This window comes from Quercus suber, unplaced genomic scaffold (genome assembly GCF_002906115.3).
Source record: "Quercus suber isolate HL8 unplaced genomic scaffold, Cork oak 2.0 scaffold_313, whole genome shotgun sequence".
Classification (NCBI taxonomy): domain Eukaryota; kingdom Viridiplantae; phylum Streptophyta; class Magnoliopsida; order Fagales; family Fagaceae; genus Quercus; species Quercus suber.
The window spans coordinates 558,768-572,856 of NW_027069769.1; the positions used below are offsets into that span (position 1 = coordinate 558,768).

A 14,089-nucleotide genomic window follows, 5' to 3' on the forward strand; every position below is an offset into this window, starting at 1 on the left:
AAAGAAAAAAAAGAGCTTTTTTTTTTTTTATAATTTTTTTATATAGCTTATTTTAATAGGTAGATATAGTTTCATAAAGTCTTCTTTTTTCTTTTTTCTTTTTTTCCAAATTAGAGCGTTTAAAGCCTTTCGTGAATTTCCATTAAATTTTTTTTTTCTAAAAGATTTAAATTTCTGCAATTTCAAAATTATAGGTTTGAACTGATGCAAATAAAATTTCACAGTTTATTTTAAAACTAAAGGATATTTCAAAATCATTTGCAATATGTTTTATGAATGATGAAAAATTCTGTAACGAACAAGATTTATCTTTTTGCTAATTGATAAATTGGAAAAAAACTTATATGATGGATGATTGTAAATTAATTTCAAATTAGTGTGTTAATTTATCAATTATTATAATTTATCCATGATGTAATGTGAAATTATCAGTAGTCAAAATTTTTTGGAGAAGAATCGGTAGTCAACTTAGCTGAATGTACTAAGGATAAAATATAGCTTTCAATAAATTAACCAGTATTTTTTTTTTCCTGAGGAAAAATTAATTAGTAATTTGAATGTAAAAAAATAAAAAATAAAAAATAAAAAAACCTTGTAATTTGTTTATGGATTTTCACAAGTTCATTTTTCTATTTTATTATTTTTAAATTTTTTTTGAGTGATTTTGAACACATCTATTCTTGATAATTGCTTTTTATCATCAGACCAATGCACCAATATATTTTTAGTGTTAGCATAAATTGAATTCTAAATCTCTTATTAAACCATAAGAAATTTTACAAAAAAAAAAAAATCTAATTAATATATAATTATGCAAGAAAAAAAATAGTAATAAAAAAAAATTTAATCCACAGTTAATTTATACAATTATGACTGTTTGAGTCTAAAACCACTATGTTCGAAAGAAGAAGAAAAACAAACCACTTAAAAGACGATCGATTTCAACATCTAAATTATAAATAAAGGTAATTGTTAAAAAGAAAAACTAAGTGGGTTGACTGAATTTAATAAACACATTTGCACTCCAACGTTATTGAATATATTCATTGCAACCGCACCACAAAAAAAAAACAACAACAAAAAAAACATTGATTTCCCTAAAAATTAGGTAGCCAAAGGGTCATTTGCCAAATTCCCATCAATCCAGAAACAACAGAATATGAAGTCAGGAATTGCCACCCAGCGGAAAGGAAAAAAAGAAAAAAAAAAGAAAAAAAAAATTCCCCCCCATCCAAATTCTAAGCCACATTAAAGTGTGTAGCCGACAATCGACAATTTCTATCAAAGTGAAAAGAAAAGGAAATGTATTTACATTGGTCAACAATTTCTCCCTAAGACAAGTCAGTACCTAACTTTCTTCTTTATGTCTTTTTCTCAAAACAAGAAACTGTTACTCCTACTCTCATTGGAGGGCCTAACAGTTGCAGCAGGAGGTACTTGTGAGGAAGATGGAACACCAACACCTTCAATCACAAACCCATCAGAGACTACCGATCCCATGTTACTACTGGGTCTTGAGCTTCCAAGTCTTTGAAGAAGAGCATGATCTTGACCATGATGTGTACTATTACTACTATTGTTTCCTAGAGAAAACATGTATTGCTGCTGGCCTTGCTGATGATGATGATGATGAGGGTATAGTAACTGTTGTTGAGGCTGTAAATGAAATCCATGACCTGTAGGAGGTAACATCATTGCTGGATGATGATGAGCTTGACGGTTGGTTCCTAATGCAAAACCAAAGTTTGGTGGTCCACCATGGTGAGCTCCTGAGGCAAAGGGTGCACTAGGGCCTCCAGTGAATTGTTGCACCATGGCTCTGAAATTTGTAGTGTCTGTGTTGAGTAAAGTTGTTGGGGTTCGTCTAGAAGCCCTGGATCTCCTACGTATTGGCTTGGATACACGGCCTTCTGGGCTCAAGTGACCAGTGTTTGCGCTAGAATTGCCGGACCCAATTGGACTATTCAACATGCTAGAGGAAGTGACAGTGGTGGTTACAATTGTGGAATCAGACATCTGAGAAGTAGAGAGGTTTTGTGGTTGATAGAATTGGAGCCAGTTTTCAGGGCCAGACATGGTTTCACTCATGGCCCCCAGAAGAAGAAAAATGAGGAAACAACAACTTTAGGACTTGAACCAAACTCTTCCTTTTGTAAGAAGGAAGGAAGAGTGCGTGGGGTGCTTGTCTATTTATGGAGGCTTAAAACGTGGTCAAAAAGTATGACTTTGATTAAAGAGATCATGACCGTCAATTTGGAAACAAAGGTAGATTCCAAGTGATGGCACGTGAGACAAGCACGTGGAGGTGTGGCGGAGAAATGTTAGGCATGAGCGAGCTAGCATGATGTGGAATAGAATGGTTTCCGGAAAGTCTTTGAGGCAAAATTGGATTTTTTGTTTTATTTAAGGATGGAATTGGAAGAAAGATATTGATGCAAATAATATATATATATATATTCGGTTCCACGAAGCAACATAAGTCACAAGCTTTGTAGATTTCAGATTATAGATATATCACCCTGACTTCATCACCCCGGTGGCCACGTAAGCATTGAGGCTCGTGGTGGTAGGTAGACTTCGATGACTTTTCTTTGAGGATTCTTCCTAGAACATGAGGCTGGGGCATGACAAAATAGCATCATTTTCTTTTTCTTTTTTTTCCTTTGGGTAGATAGGAAGCAACCTAGTATCTTCTTCCAACCCTTTTATTGCTTCATGGGTCATTCTCATTATTATTATTATTATTATTTTTTAAACTCATTTCTTTGGCTAGATAGATGAATCAATTGATTAATTTTTTATTTGTGTCAAGTATGAAAAGTATATTTTCTGCAATTCAAAATAAATTACAAAAGAGAGGGATTAGGTGATACAAGGAAGAAAAGGGATCGAGAGTAGGATAGATGTTATCTCGTTTTGAGAAAAATCCAACTTAACATGCGGTAGTTGAAATGATTATGTACGTATTCAAATGACACTTTTAGTATTTAGTATTAAGTTTAAAGTCAACTAATTCTTGTATATCTCTTCTATATGTCAATTTTCGTTTAAAAAATATAAGGAAAATATTTTATATTATATCAATAAATTTAAGGCTCAAATGTTATAAAGAAAAAAGAAAAGGAAAATTAAAAAAAGGGCAAAATAAAGAACCAAAAGTTAAGTTCAAATCATAATGTTACCTATCTTAATTATATATATATATATATATATATATATTGTGTGTGTAGTATCTCATTAATGATTATAAAAGCATGTAATGGTATTTGAAATAATTATATAATAATTATTTTCAAGTTAACCTCTAAAAGTTTGGACGCACAAATGGTTTCTATACGGTATAAAATTGTTATAATTTAATCATTTTATGAGTTAATAAAAAACCGATATAAGCTATACTTGATTTGAGGTTTATCTAATTATATGAGAATTATAAGTGGAGTTTTTACTATGTAAAAATTACAACGTAGCATACATGGCAAATAAATTCAATAACGGATATGCTTGCTACCTTTTATGGGTTCTCTAACATTTAAATAACGATTTTTTTTTAAGAGAATTTCAACCTATAGCGTCTGCTCTTAATGGTGACTCTTTATTATTAGATCAAGACACTAATCAGCTTTTGTTTAAACTAGAATTGAATCTCAAATCTCATATTCAACTATTGGAGACTTCACTGGTTAAACTAACTAGAACCCACATTTAAATAACAATTAGCTAGTATTCACACAATTGACATTTTATGATATATATTGGTCAAAGTATTACATATATCATTTGTGTGCATGCTTGTCTACACACACGCGCGCACACACACACACATTCTCTCTCTCTCTCTCTCTCTCTCTCTCTCTCTCTCTATATATATATATATATATATGTTAATCATAAATTTTGACTCAAACTTAAGGAGTCCCACAAATGGTGATTATTAGGTAATTTTTTTAGGTATATAAGTGATTACAAAAAACTCCAATTATAACTTGACTAGTTGCTTTGGGGTATAAGTAAAGATGTGGCTAACACTTTCTTCTAGCCATTACATTAGACATTTTTCATAAAAGAAAGCAAAAAGGTTATATAATTTTTAGAAATTTCCTTGGTATATTGTTAAAATTTTAAACCCCATGTCTTGTCCAACATTAATATACATTAAGGGTTTGTTTGTTTGAAAACCAAGTAGATAGAACATGGGAGAGAGAAAATGGGTAATGAGTGTGTTTGGTTGGGAGGAAAGAGGTGGGAGAAAATTTTTAGGGCTCAAAAGTCTTCTCTCTGGGCCTACCAAAATTCAATCCTTCCAATTCGAAAAGAAAATTCAAACAAAATTACCTAGCCATGTTTTGGATGATATTACCCCAGCCTAATGTTTAGATGTTTTGAACTTTTTTGTCCTTTCCTTCTTTGCTTCTTTTGTCTTTTTCAATTTCTAAGTTCATTCGGTTTCTTTTTTCTTTTGTGCTAATCTTTTCTTTTTATATTCTTGTATGCTTATCCTTAATTTTCTTAACAATTAGTTAGTTATTTTTTTTGTTTGATGAAAAAGTGTTGGGTTCTTGAACTTTTTTTTTTAGTGCGGAAGTACCATCCATACTACACAATTTTTTAATAAAAAAAAGTGTTATCTTTTATTTATTTAATAAGGATATAATTATAAATTCATAATAACTTCTTTTTTCTTCTCAATCAAGCAAATGAGTNTGCCTTAGCTGCAAATTAGTTGTTGGCCGCTTTGGCTCATTTGATGTTTGTTTATTATTTTTATTATTGAATTTCAAACTATGACATCTTTTATTCAATATTAAAAAATTACCAATTGAGTTAATTGGAACTTATGATGATGTGTTCTGCTTGATTCAGAGAAATACTCATTTTGAATGATCTGTAATAGAGTCTGCTACTCTAACCAAGAAAAAGTGTAAATGGAGGAAGCATCAAACTGTAGCAAGGTATTGGATAATACTTTTGCACACAATTTATTCGCGATGAGACAATAGTCATCAACTTTTGAACCGTGTGAATAGTTATACTCAATTTCACTAAGCATCCGTATAATTTGAATAAATTCCGCATAACCTCGTTTGGTACTCTACTTGTTGCACGGATTCTCCCCCCCCCCCCCCCCGATGAATCCGAGATATAAAGAACATATGATCAAACTGTAATCTTCATTTTATTTTTTTTTAGCCTTGCTTCATCTGTCAATGTCTCAGCAATGAACACAGCTGAGGGATCTTTTGCCCGGGTTAAATCACCAAGCTCATTCTCTGTCACTAGGTTCCTAAGCCTGTGACAGCTCCATACTATGAGACTCATGGCTTTTGGCTGGGCTGCACCGTAACCTCCACCATTAATTCTGATGATCCTTCATCATCCAACACTTGCAATTGTTTACAGGGAAAGTCTGTGGTGGGCGCCATGCATGTGCTTGCTATTTTCTAGGTCAAGAGTGTCTGCGGCTCCATTAGGGTTACTTTGGCACATAATTTTCTTCCAAGACCTAATGTTTGTTAGATGCACATTAATCTCAACTGTTGGTATGTTTTGCTCATGACATGAGTTAGAGATCACGTGATTAGTTTGATGAAAGGCGGCTAGGGTTGAAACCGATGCCATGTTATTCTTCTCCAAGATTAACGGTTAAATTCTGTATCAAATTCAGCAATTTGGGGACAGCTACCCAAATTAAAACTCTTTCCATTAACCTTAATTGCTTCCTGGTGTGTCAGCATTGAATGACTTTCCCTCATAATTTTCGCTAAATCAATTTCACCCCCTAAAATCCATTAAGCATTTAATTTCGTAACTGCCTCCTTAGTCTGCCTGTCATTCCTCCCCTCCTTTTCCTTGATCGGTTCAGTTTCCACCGAAGACGAGTTGCCTAGATTCTAATGAATCACATTCAGACTACCACCATCACTCCTACTCTGTGCCATCGCCCTTCCTCCTTTACTCTCGTAGTACCCTGGGACGTAAATAACATCCTTCCCCACCAAAGTATAAGGTGGTGCTCTCAATGAAAGAACAAATTGCTATTTATCCAAAGTTAGTATACCATTACTTTGGATCCATAGGTCGCAATCCCTATCGTCGTGAGTCAGACACCCACACCAATAACACAAGCTATGTAGACGCTTATATTTGAACTCGACCCATTGTTTCTCGCCACTAGGTAGAGTAATGACCCCGCCTCTACACAAAGGAAGGGTAATATCAATTGTTACCCTTACCCGAAAGAAACTACCTCCATCCTCATCCACCGCTCCATTGGATTTTTGAATGTTGCCCACAATATCACACAAACATTTTGCCACTCTCCTAGTCTGAAAGCTAGTAGGAATGTTGTGGACTTGCACCCAAAATGGAATCTTCTTAAACTTTAGCTCTTGTACTAGGGTATCTCATGTATACCTTTGCATGACTATCAAATGCTTATCAAAACTCCATGGTTGGCTTTTTAGAATCTTATCCACATTCGAGAGATTATCAAACACGAATAGCACTATATTGTTGCCTTGGTTCCTGATTTTGAATCCATTAGTAGTCCTCCATAATTGCCTGAAGGTTCAAGCTACCCCCTCCATTTGGAGGAAGCATGTAGTAAAGAATTTTGCAACAATAAAAAATTCACCCCTCCTATGGTCATCTGGAAGGATGAAGCCATTCTATTCTTTTTTTGATAATGATAGATTGTTTTAGCTCCTAGTCAATTATTCCATTGCCCCTTACTAATTCTCAATGAAGATTTCCTGCTATGATTTAAATAATGCTCTCAAGTGCAGGATTGTCGCGAAGTAATAACTCAAAAAGTCCGAGGTCGAATCCATAGGGAAAAGGGAATTGATTAGCAAACCACAAGAGAATAAAACTAAAATAATAAAGTTTAACTGAAAGGATTTTTGATAGTTTAGTAAAAGTAATTTAAATTGAGAGAAAATAACAATATATTAAGATGCTAAGGTTTAGGGATCCACACACAACACATCTATTGGTAGTCTTAACAATATTTATTTTATAACTCAACTAAAATTCATACGAAGGATGATCTTAGTCGGATGATTTAACAATAAAAAATCAAGAATTAATTGTCTAAGGTAGTTTCATGCAATTGATTGATTTTAGGCAAAACAAAACTAGTGATTTAGTTCACAGGGAATACTAAGCATTTAACGTGCCCGGAGTCTACGATAAATCAAAGGATTATACAAAACTAAAAAATTTTCTATATGAGTAAAACAATATAAAACTTAAAAACATAAGCATTAGAACAATTAATTAATTGTTAATAACATACTAATAAACGGTTGGGTTTCACCCCTTGCCTTAGCAAGGCTTCTAGCAAGTCATAACACAAATAAAACTCTAAAAAATATAAAAAAAAAAAAATCTAAAAACTATAAAGAAACTTTAAGAAAACCTAAATAATGTTCTACAGTAGCTCCCCTTTGAATTTTTCCCTAAAGAACCTTTAAATAGGTCAAGGAATACTATTACAAGTTGAATCTGCGTTTGGAGAAAATCCCAGGCTTTTAGGCTTCAATTAACTGAAGTTTTTGGCCCATTTATCTTCAGAATTTGGACTTTTGGTAAACTACAGAGTTATATCCCTTTAAGTTAGCTTTCCATCCCAACTTGAATCATCTCGATTAGATATCTGAGCCGAAAGTTATGCTTCAAATACTAACTGGTGTGCAATCTGGAATCCTAATCTGAATTGGACTTAGATTAGGTGCAAATTTCCTTTGATTCCTTACTCCAATTGGACTTGAATTTACTTGAGTTGGCCTTCTTTAACTTCATCATGGCCCTTGTAAAATTAAAGTACATTAGCTTTCTTCTTTGCACAAATCCACTTATTTAATTTCATTATCCTACAAAAGAAAAATTCACGCATTAAAATTCAATTAAGCACAAAATTGATTATTCAACATTATTCCAAAATCAACTATAAAATGCATGAATTAACTCAAAATAAGTATGATAATACTTTCTAATAATGATATAAATATGCAAAATTAAGCTATTATCATTTCCAATTTCTAAGGAGAGAATAAGAGAACTCTTTCCCGTACCCCACAAAAAATTTACCACTAGCTCGAAGAGTATTCTTGATACTCTTTGAGAATAGATAAAACAAACAAAACTCTCCTTCGAAGAGGGGACTAAACTTCTACAGCCTAAGTGAAGCAAGAGACCCTACTTTCTTAGCGACTGAGAGACTTAATCAATTAGTAAGATTAATTTCTAAAAATTCAATATTATATATTGTATAGAAACTATAGATTTTAATCTTATATAAGTCATATTCCAATGCGTATTTGTTCACCCACATCATACCATACAACCAAATGTAATTATCATATGTTGCATATTTGAATTTAAATGAGAAATTGTTAATTAATGTTGATGTTAATTGTTAGGTCATATGTGGATCATGTTAGGAACATATGTCAATATTTTATGTAGTTGGCTAATCTTTTAACAAAACACACTTTACTTGTAATTAAGTAGATCTAGGATGTGTTTAATACTTCAAGAAACATGTTGTTCAAATCTAGTATTAAAGCCATGAAGTTTGACCAAGAAACAAGTGAAGAAAAGCTGTTCATTAAAGTTGGACAGATAGCTTGACACTTGCAGACAGATAGCTCAATAGCTGCTCGACACCTCTCGACAACTAGGCTATCTATTGATCTCTTCAGATGATTCTTATCGCAATCTCGATAGCTTCTCAACAATTGGTTGATCGATCAAGAAAGCTTTTGTCCCCTTGACACCTACTCGACACCTCCTTGATAGCTGTATCTGTCAAATTTTAAAGCTTGACACCTCCTTGACACCTCCCGATCAATCAAGGTTATGGGAATTCAGATTTTTAGATTTGATTTTCGGCCCATGTTGACATGTATGTGTAGGGTTTCTTTTTTCACAATTCTAGACTTATATAAGGCTTATTTTAGAGGCTGTCACATAAGAGAATATAAGGAGAACATACACAAAAGGTGATTGCTGCCTTATTTTCTCTGAAAAAAGCTACTACGTCTTTGCACCTTATGGTTTTGTAACCAAGTGTTTTTTGATCTTCATTGTTGATGAAGTGAAGAACTTTGAAGGCAATAGCTTCTTCTAGTTGCTGATTGCAGTCGCGTACTGGGATTTACGCAATTAGTTAGTCATGTACTAGAATTCGTGCATAATCAAAAGGTATCGTTCATATATTGAAGAGTTCAGAGGTTCTGAAGTGGTTGAAGGTTTCTGCTGTGAGTTCATCTACGGGGATTGTAGAGTCTAGGGACAAAAGTTTTGTACTAGATCTGAAACTTCTTTTTACTATAGTGGATTACTTTTCAGGAAGGTTTCCCTCCAGGTTTTTTACTGTGAAACTAGTTTGTTTCATTGGTTTTCTTGGGTCATCATATCTTGTCTTATTTATTTTTTCTGCTACATGATTTTGACATGATATTGATGTTTGTTTGTTTTAACAAGTTTTATTCATAATAAATCTAATTAACAACTTGGGTTTAAAAACTTGTTAATTCTATCAACTGGGGTTTAAATTTCCCAACATTAATGATAATGGTGATGATGACAAGAAGTAAGATTTTTTATTTTTTATTTTACATAAAAAAGTTGTGTTACAGTTTTAACACTCCTTACCTATGACACACCCCAAAAAACTCATGTACCAATAATGTGGTAAATTGAATTTGTTATATGACTAAATATATATTTATCATATGTTGTATATTTGAATTCAAATTTTTTTTTTTAAGTTGATCGATCTTGATAATAATGATGATGACGACAACGATGATGACAAACAAGAATTTATGCATCATGAGAAAGTTGACGGGAAAGAGGAAGAGGAGTACACACCGGACGGAGAAAACTATAATGAAATATTTAGCAAAAATATGAAGTAGGCTATAATTATTCAGAGCGACGAGTAATTGAGTATATTACAAGGAAATAATATTCTATAAGATTCCAAAATGCAACAATGCATACTGATCAATTACCGTCCATCCTAGTCATCTTAGGGCTAAGCCTATCTTCATATCATAACAAATTGTAAAACATACATATCCACGTGTTTGACAATATGATATATAACACTGTAATAAGGTTGAAAATTAAGAGTAGCTAATAATGCTCTTCCAACCAATCAAAGATTGATGTAATCTTAGTGAATCAAAAGCCACCCATTTTAGTTTCAAATTAGCAAGGATTAGGGGTGCATTTTGACTTTGCGAAGTGCAACTTTATTTTCCTTTTGATGCCAATGGGTCCCATTATGAGCTATCATTCAGCCCCTCTTCCCAACCCGTTTCTCACTCAAACATAATCTATCACTATCAATGAAGTTTTTCAGAAACCGCTGATATACCCATCTACCTTGACGATGCTTAAAACATGTTTCCTTCCACTTCGCTATTGGATCCCCTTCACATTTCCAATTAATTTCATGAGGCCTAATTCACAATTTCATCGAGATAATCTCTTTTTTAATTAACGTGCAAAAATGTATAAAGCATCTATAATCTTTCGGCCTCGTGATAAAAAAGTTTGGCGGATAAAGGTAGGGACAAAACCTCCTTTAAGCTTTTTTTTTTTTTTTTTTAAATAAATATAATTTATAATGTTTGCTTTATGATGATGGTGTTTTATTATCAAACTAAGAGATCAATTTTTTTTTTCTTTAATGAGAACTAAGAGATTAATTAATTTTGGTGTAAGAAGAGTTTAAATCATAAATCTCTTATTTTATATAATAAAAGACTTTATTAGTTGGATTAACTAGAACCCACTTTCTTGTATTTGTTTGGTAAATAAATAAAATTCCATTCCTTAAATTTTTTTTTTTTTGAGAATATTCCATTCCTTAATTTATGAGAAAATAACAATTTGTCACTTTAATTGGATCTTTTAAACCAAGAGTACGTTTAGTATGCTGTAATAGCTCCTGTAATGGAATAGTTATTCATGTGTAATATCAATTCAGTCATTTGGTTGCATCTTTATTACATGGATTAATTATTACATTAAAATAACTATTCTTTAAATTGAAGAATAGTTATTCATCTTTAAAATAGATGTAATAGCTATTCCTTAGTGCATATAATAGGTTTTAAAATTAATATATTTCCAAAAATGTAAAGTTTTCTTATACATTATTATTTACAAGCTTTCCATATGTAACAACCAAACTTATGAATAATAATAGTTATTCCATTAGAATGTTTTCTGTTCTCAGTAATAAAGATTACTATTCCTAATGTAATCTATATTCAGTGTACCACGCCTACTCCAAGTATTTGAAACCTAATTCTTAATGGGCTTATCTGCACGTGTCTGACTTGGCTTTTCTTGGTTTAAATGGCTTTAGCGTTTTGCTAATAAATAAATAAAAGAAAAAAAAGAGCTTTTTTTTTTTTTATAATTTTTTTATATAGCTTATTTTAATAGGTAGATATAGTTTCATAAAGTCTTCTTTTTTCTTTTTCTTTTTTTCTTTTTTCTTTTTTTCCAAATTAGAGCGTTTAAAGCCTTTCGTGAATTTCCATTAAATTTTTTTTTTCTAAAAGATTTAAATTTCTGCAATTTCAAAATTATAGGTTTGAACTGATGCAAATAAAATTTCACAGTTTATTTTAAAACTAAAGGATATTTCAAAATCATTTGCAATATGTTTTATGAATGATGAAAAATTCTGTAACGAACAAGATTTATCTTTTTGCTAATTGATAAATTGGAAAAAAACTTATATGATGGATGATTGTAAATTAATTTCAAATTAGTGTGTTAATTTATCAATTATTATAATTTATCCATGATGTAATGTGAAATTATCAGTAGTCAAAATTTTTTGGAGAAGAATCGGTAGTCAACTTAGCTGAATGTACTAAGGATAAAATATAGCTTTCAATAAATTAACCAGTATTTTTTTTTTCCTGAGGAAAAATTAATTAGTAATTTGAATGTAAAAAAATAAAAAATAAAAAATAAAAAAACCTTGTAATTTGTTTATGGATTTTCACAAGTTCATTTTTCTATTTTATTATTTTTAAATTTTTTTTGAGTGATTTTGAACACATCTATTCTTGATAATTGCTTTTTATCATCAGACCAATGCACCAATATATTTTTAGTGTTAGCATAAATTGAATTCTAAATCTCTTATTAAACCATAAGAAATTTTACAAAAAAAAAAAAATCTAATTAATATATAATTATGCAAGAAAAAAAATAGTAATAAAAAAAAATTTAATCCACAGTTAATTTATACAATTATGACTGTTTGAGTCTAAAACCACTATGTTCGAAAGAAGAAGAAAAACAAACCACTTAAAAGACGATCGATTTCAACATCTAAATTATAAATAAAGGTAATTGTTAAAAAGAAAAACTAAGTGGGTTGACTGAATTTAATAAACACATTTGCACTCCAACGTTATTGAATATATTCATTGCAACCGCACCACAAAAAAAAAACAACAACAAAAAAAACATTGATTTCCCTAAAAATTAGGTAGCCAAAGGGTCATTTGCCAAATTCCCATCAATCCAGAAACAACAGAATATGAAGTCAGGAATTGCCACCCAGCGGAAAGGAAAAAAAGAAAAAAAAAAGAAAAAAAAAATTCCCCCCCATCCAAATTCTAAGCCACATTAAAGTGTGTAGCCGACAATCGACAATTTCTATCAAAGTGAAAAGAAAAGGAAATGTATTTACATTGGTCAACAATTTCTCCCTAAGACAAGTCAGTACCTAACTTTCTTCTTTATGTCTTTTTCTCAAAACAAGAAACTGTTACTCCTACTCTCATTGGAGGGCCTAACAGTTGCAGCAGGAGGTACTTGTGAGGAAGATGGAACACCAACACCTTCAATCACAAACCCATCAGAGACTACCGATCCCATGTTACTACTGGGTCTTGAGCTTCCAAGTCTTTGAAGAAGAGCATGATCTTGACCATGATGTGTACTATTACTACTATTGTTTCCTAGAGAAAACATGTATTGCTGCTGGCCTTGCTGATGATGATGATGATGAGGGTATAGTAACTGTTGTTGAGGCTGTAAATGAAATCCATGACCTGTAGGAGGTAACATCATTGCTGGATGATGATGAGCTTGACGGTTGGTTCCTAATGCAAAACCAAAGTTTGGTGGTCCACCATGGTGAGCTCCTGAGGCAAAGGGTGCACTAGGGCCTCCAGTGAATTGTTGCACCATGGCTCTGAAATTTGTAGTGTCTGTGTTGAGTAAAGTTGTTGGGGTTCGTCTAGAAGCCCTGGATCTCCTACGTATTGGCTTGGATACACGGCCTTCTGGGCTCAAGTGACCAGTGTTTGCGCTAGAATTGCCGGACCCAATTGGACTATTCAACATGCTAGAGGAAGTGACAGTGGTGGTTACAATTGTGGAATCAGACATCTGAGAAGTAGAGAGGTTTTGTGGTTGATAGAATTGGAGCCAGTTTTCAGGGCCAGACATGGTTTCACTCATGGCCCCCAGAAGAAGAAAAATGAGGAAACAACAACTTTAGGACTTGAACCAAACTCTTCCTTTTGTAAGAAGGAAGGAAGAGTGCGTGGGGTGCTTGTCTATTTATGGAGGCTTAAAACGTGGTCAAAAAGTATGACTTTGATTAAAGAGATCATGACCGTCAATTTGGAAACAAAGGTAGATTCCAAGTGATGGCACGTGAGACAAGCACGTGGAGGTGTGGCGGAGAAATGTTAGGCATGAGCGAGCTAGCATGATGTGGAATAGAATGGTTTCCGGAAAGTCTTTGAGGCAAAATTGGATTTTTTGTTTTATTTAAGGATGGAATTGGAAGAAAGATATTGATGCAAATAATATATATATATATATTCGGTTCCACGAAGCAACATAAGTCACAAGCTTTGTAGATTTCAGATTATAGATATATCACCCTGACTTCATCACCCCGGTGGCCACGTAAGCATTGAGGCTCGTGGTGGTAGGTAGACTTCGATGACTTTTCTTTGAGGATTCTTCCTAGAACATGAGGCTGGGGCATGACAAAATAGCATCATTTTCTTTTTCTTTTTTTTCCTTT

The 14,089-nt window shown here is 32.6% G+C and overlaps 2 protein-coding genes across 2 annotated transcripts; both read right to left on the reverse strand.

Moving 5' to 3' along the window:
* Positions 1-1,374: 1,374 nt before the first annotated feature.
* Positions 1,375-2,076, reverse strand: LOC112006559 (VQ motif-containing protein 22). The gene has a single exon (XM_065782771.1). It carries the CDS (start codon positions 2,074-2,076, stop codon positions 1,375-1,377), a length of 702 nt encoding a protein of 233 aa, XP_065638843.1.
* Positions 2,077-12,798: 10,722 nt separating this feature from the next.
* LOC136071453 (VQ motif-containing protein 22-like) lies at positions 12,799-13,500 on the reverse strand. Its single transcript, XM_065782772.1, has one exon. The coding sequence runs from the start codon at positions 13,498-13,500 to the stop codon at positions 12,799-12,801; it is 702 nt and encodes a 233-aa protein (XP_065638844.1).
* Positions 13,501-14,089: the final 589 nt, after the last annotated feature.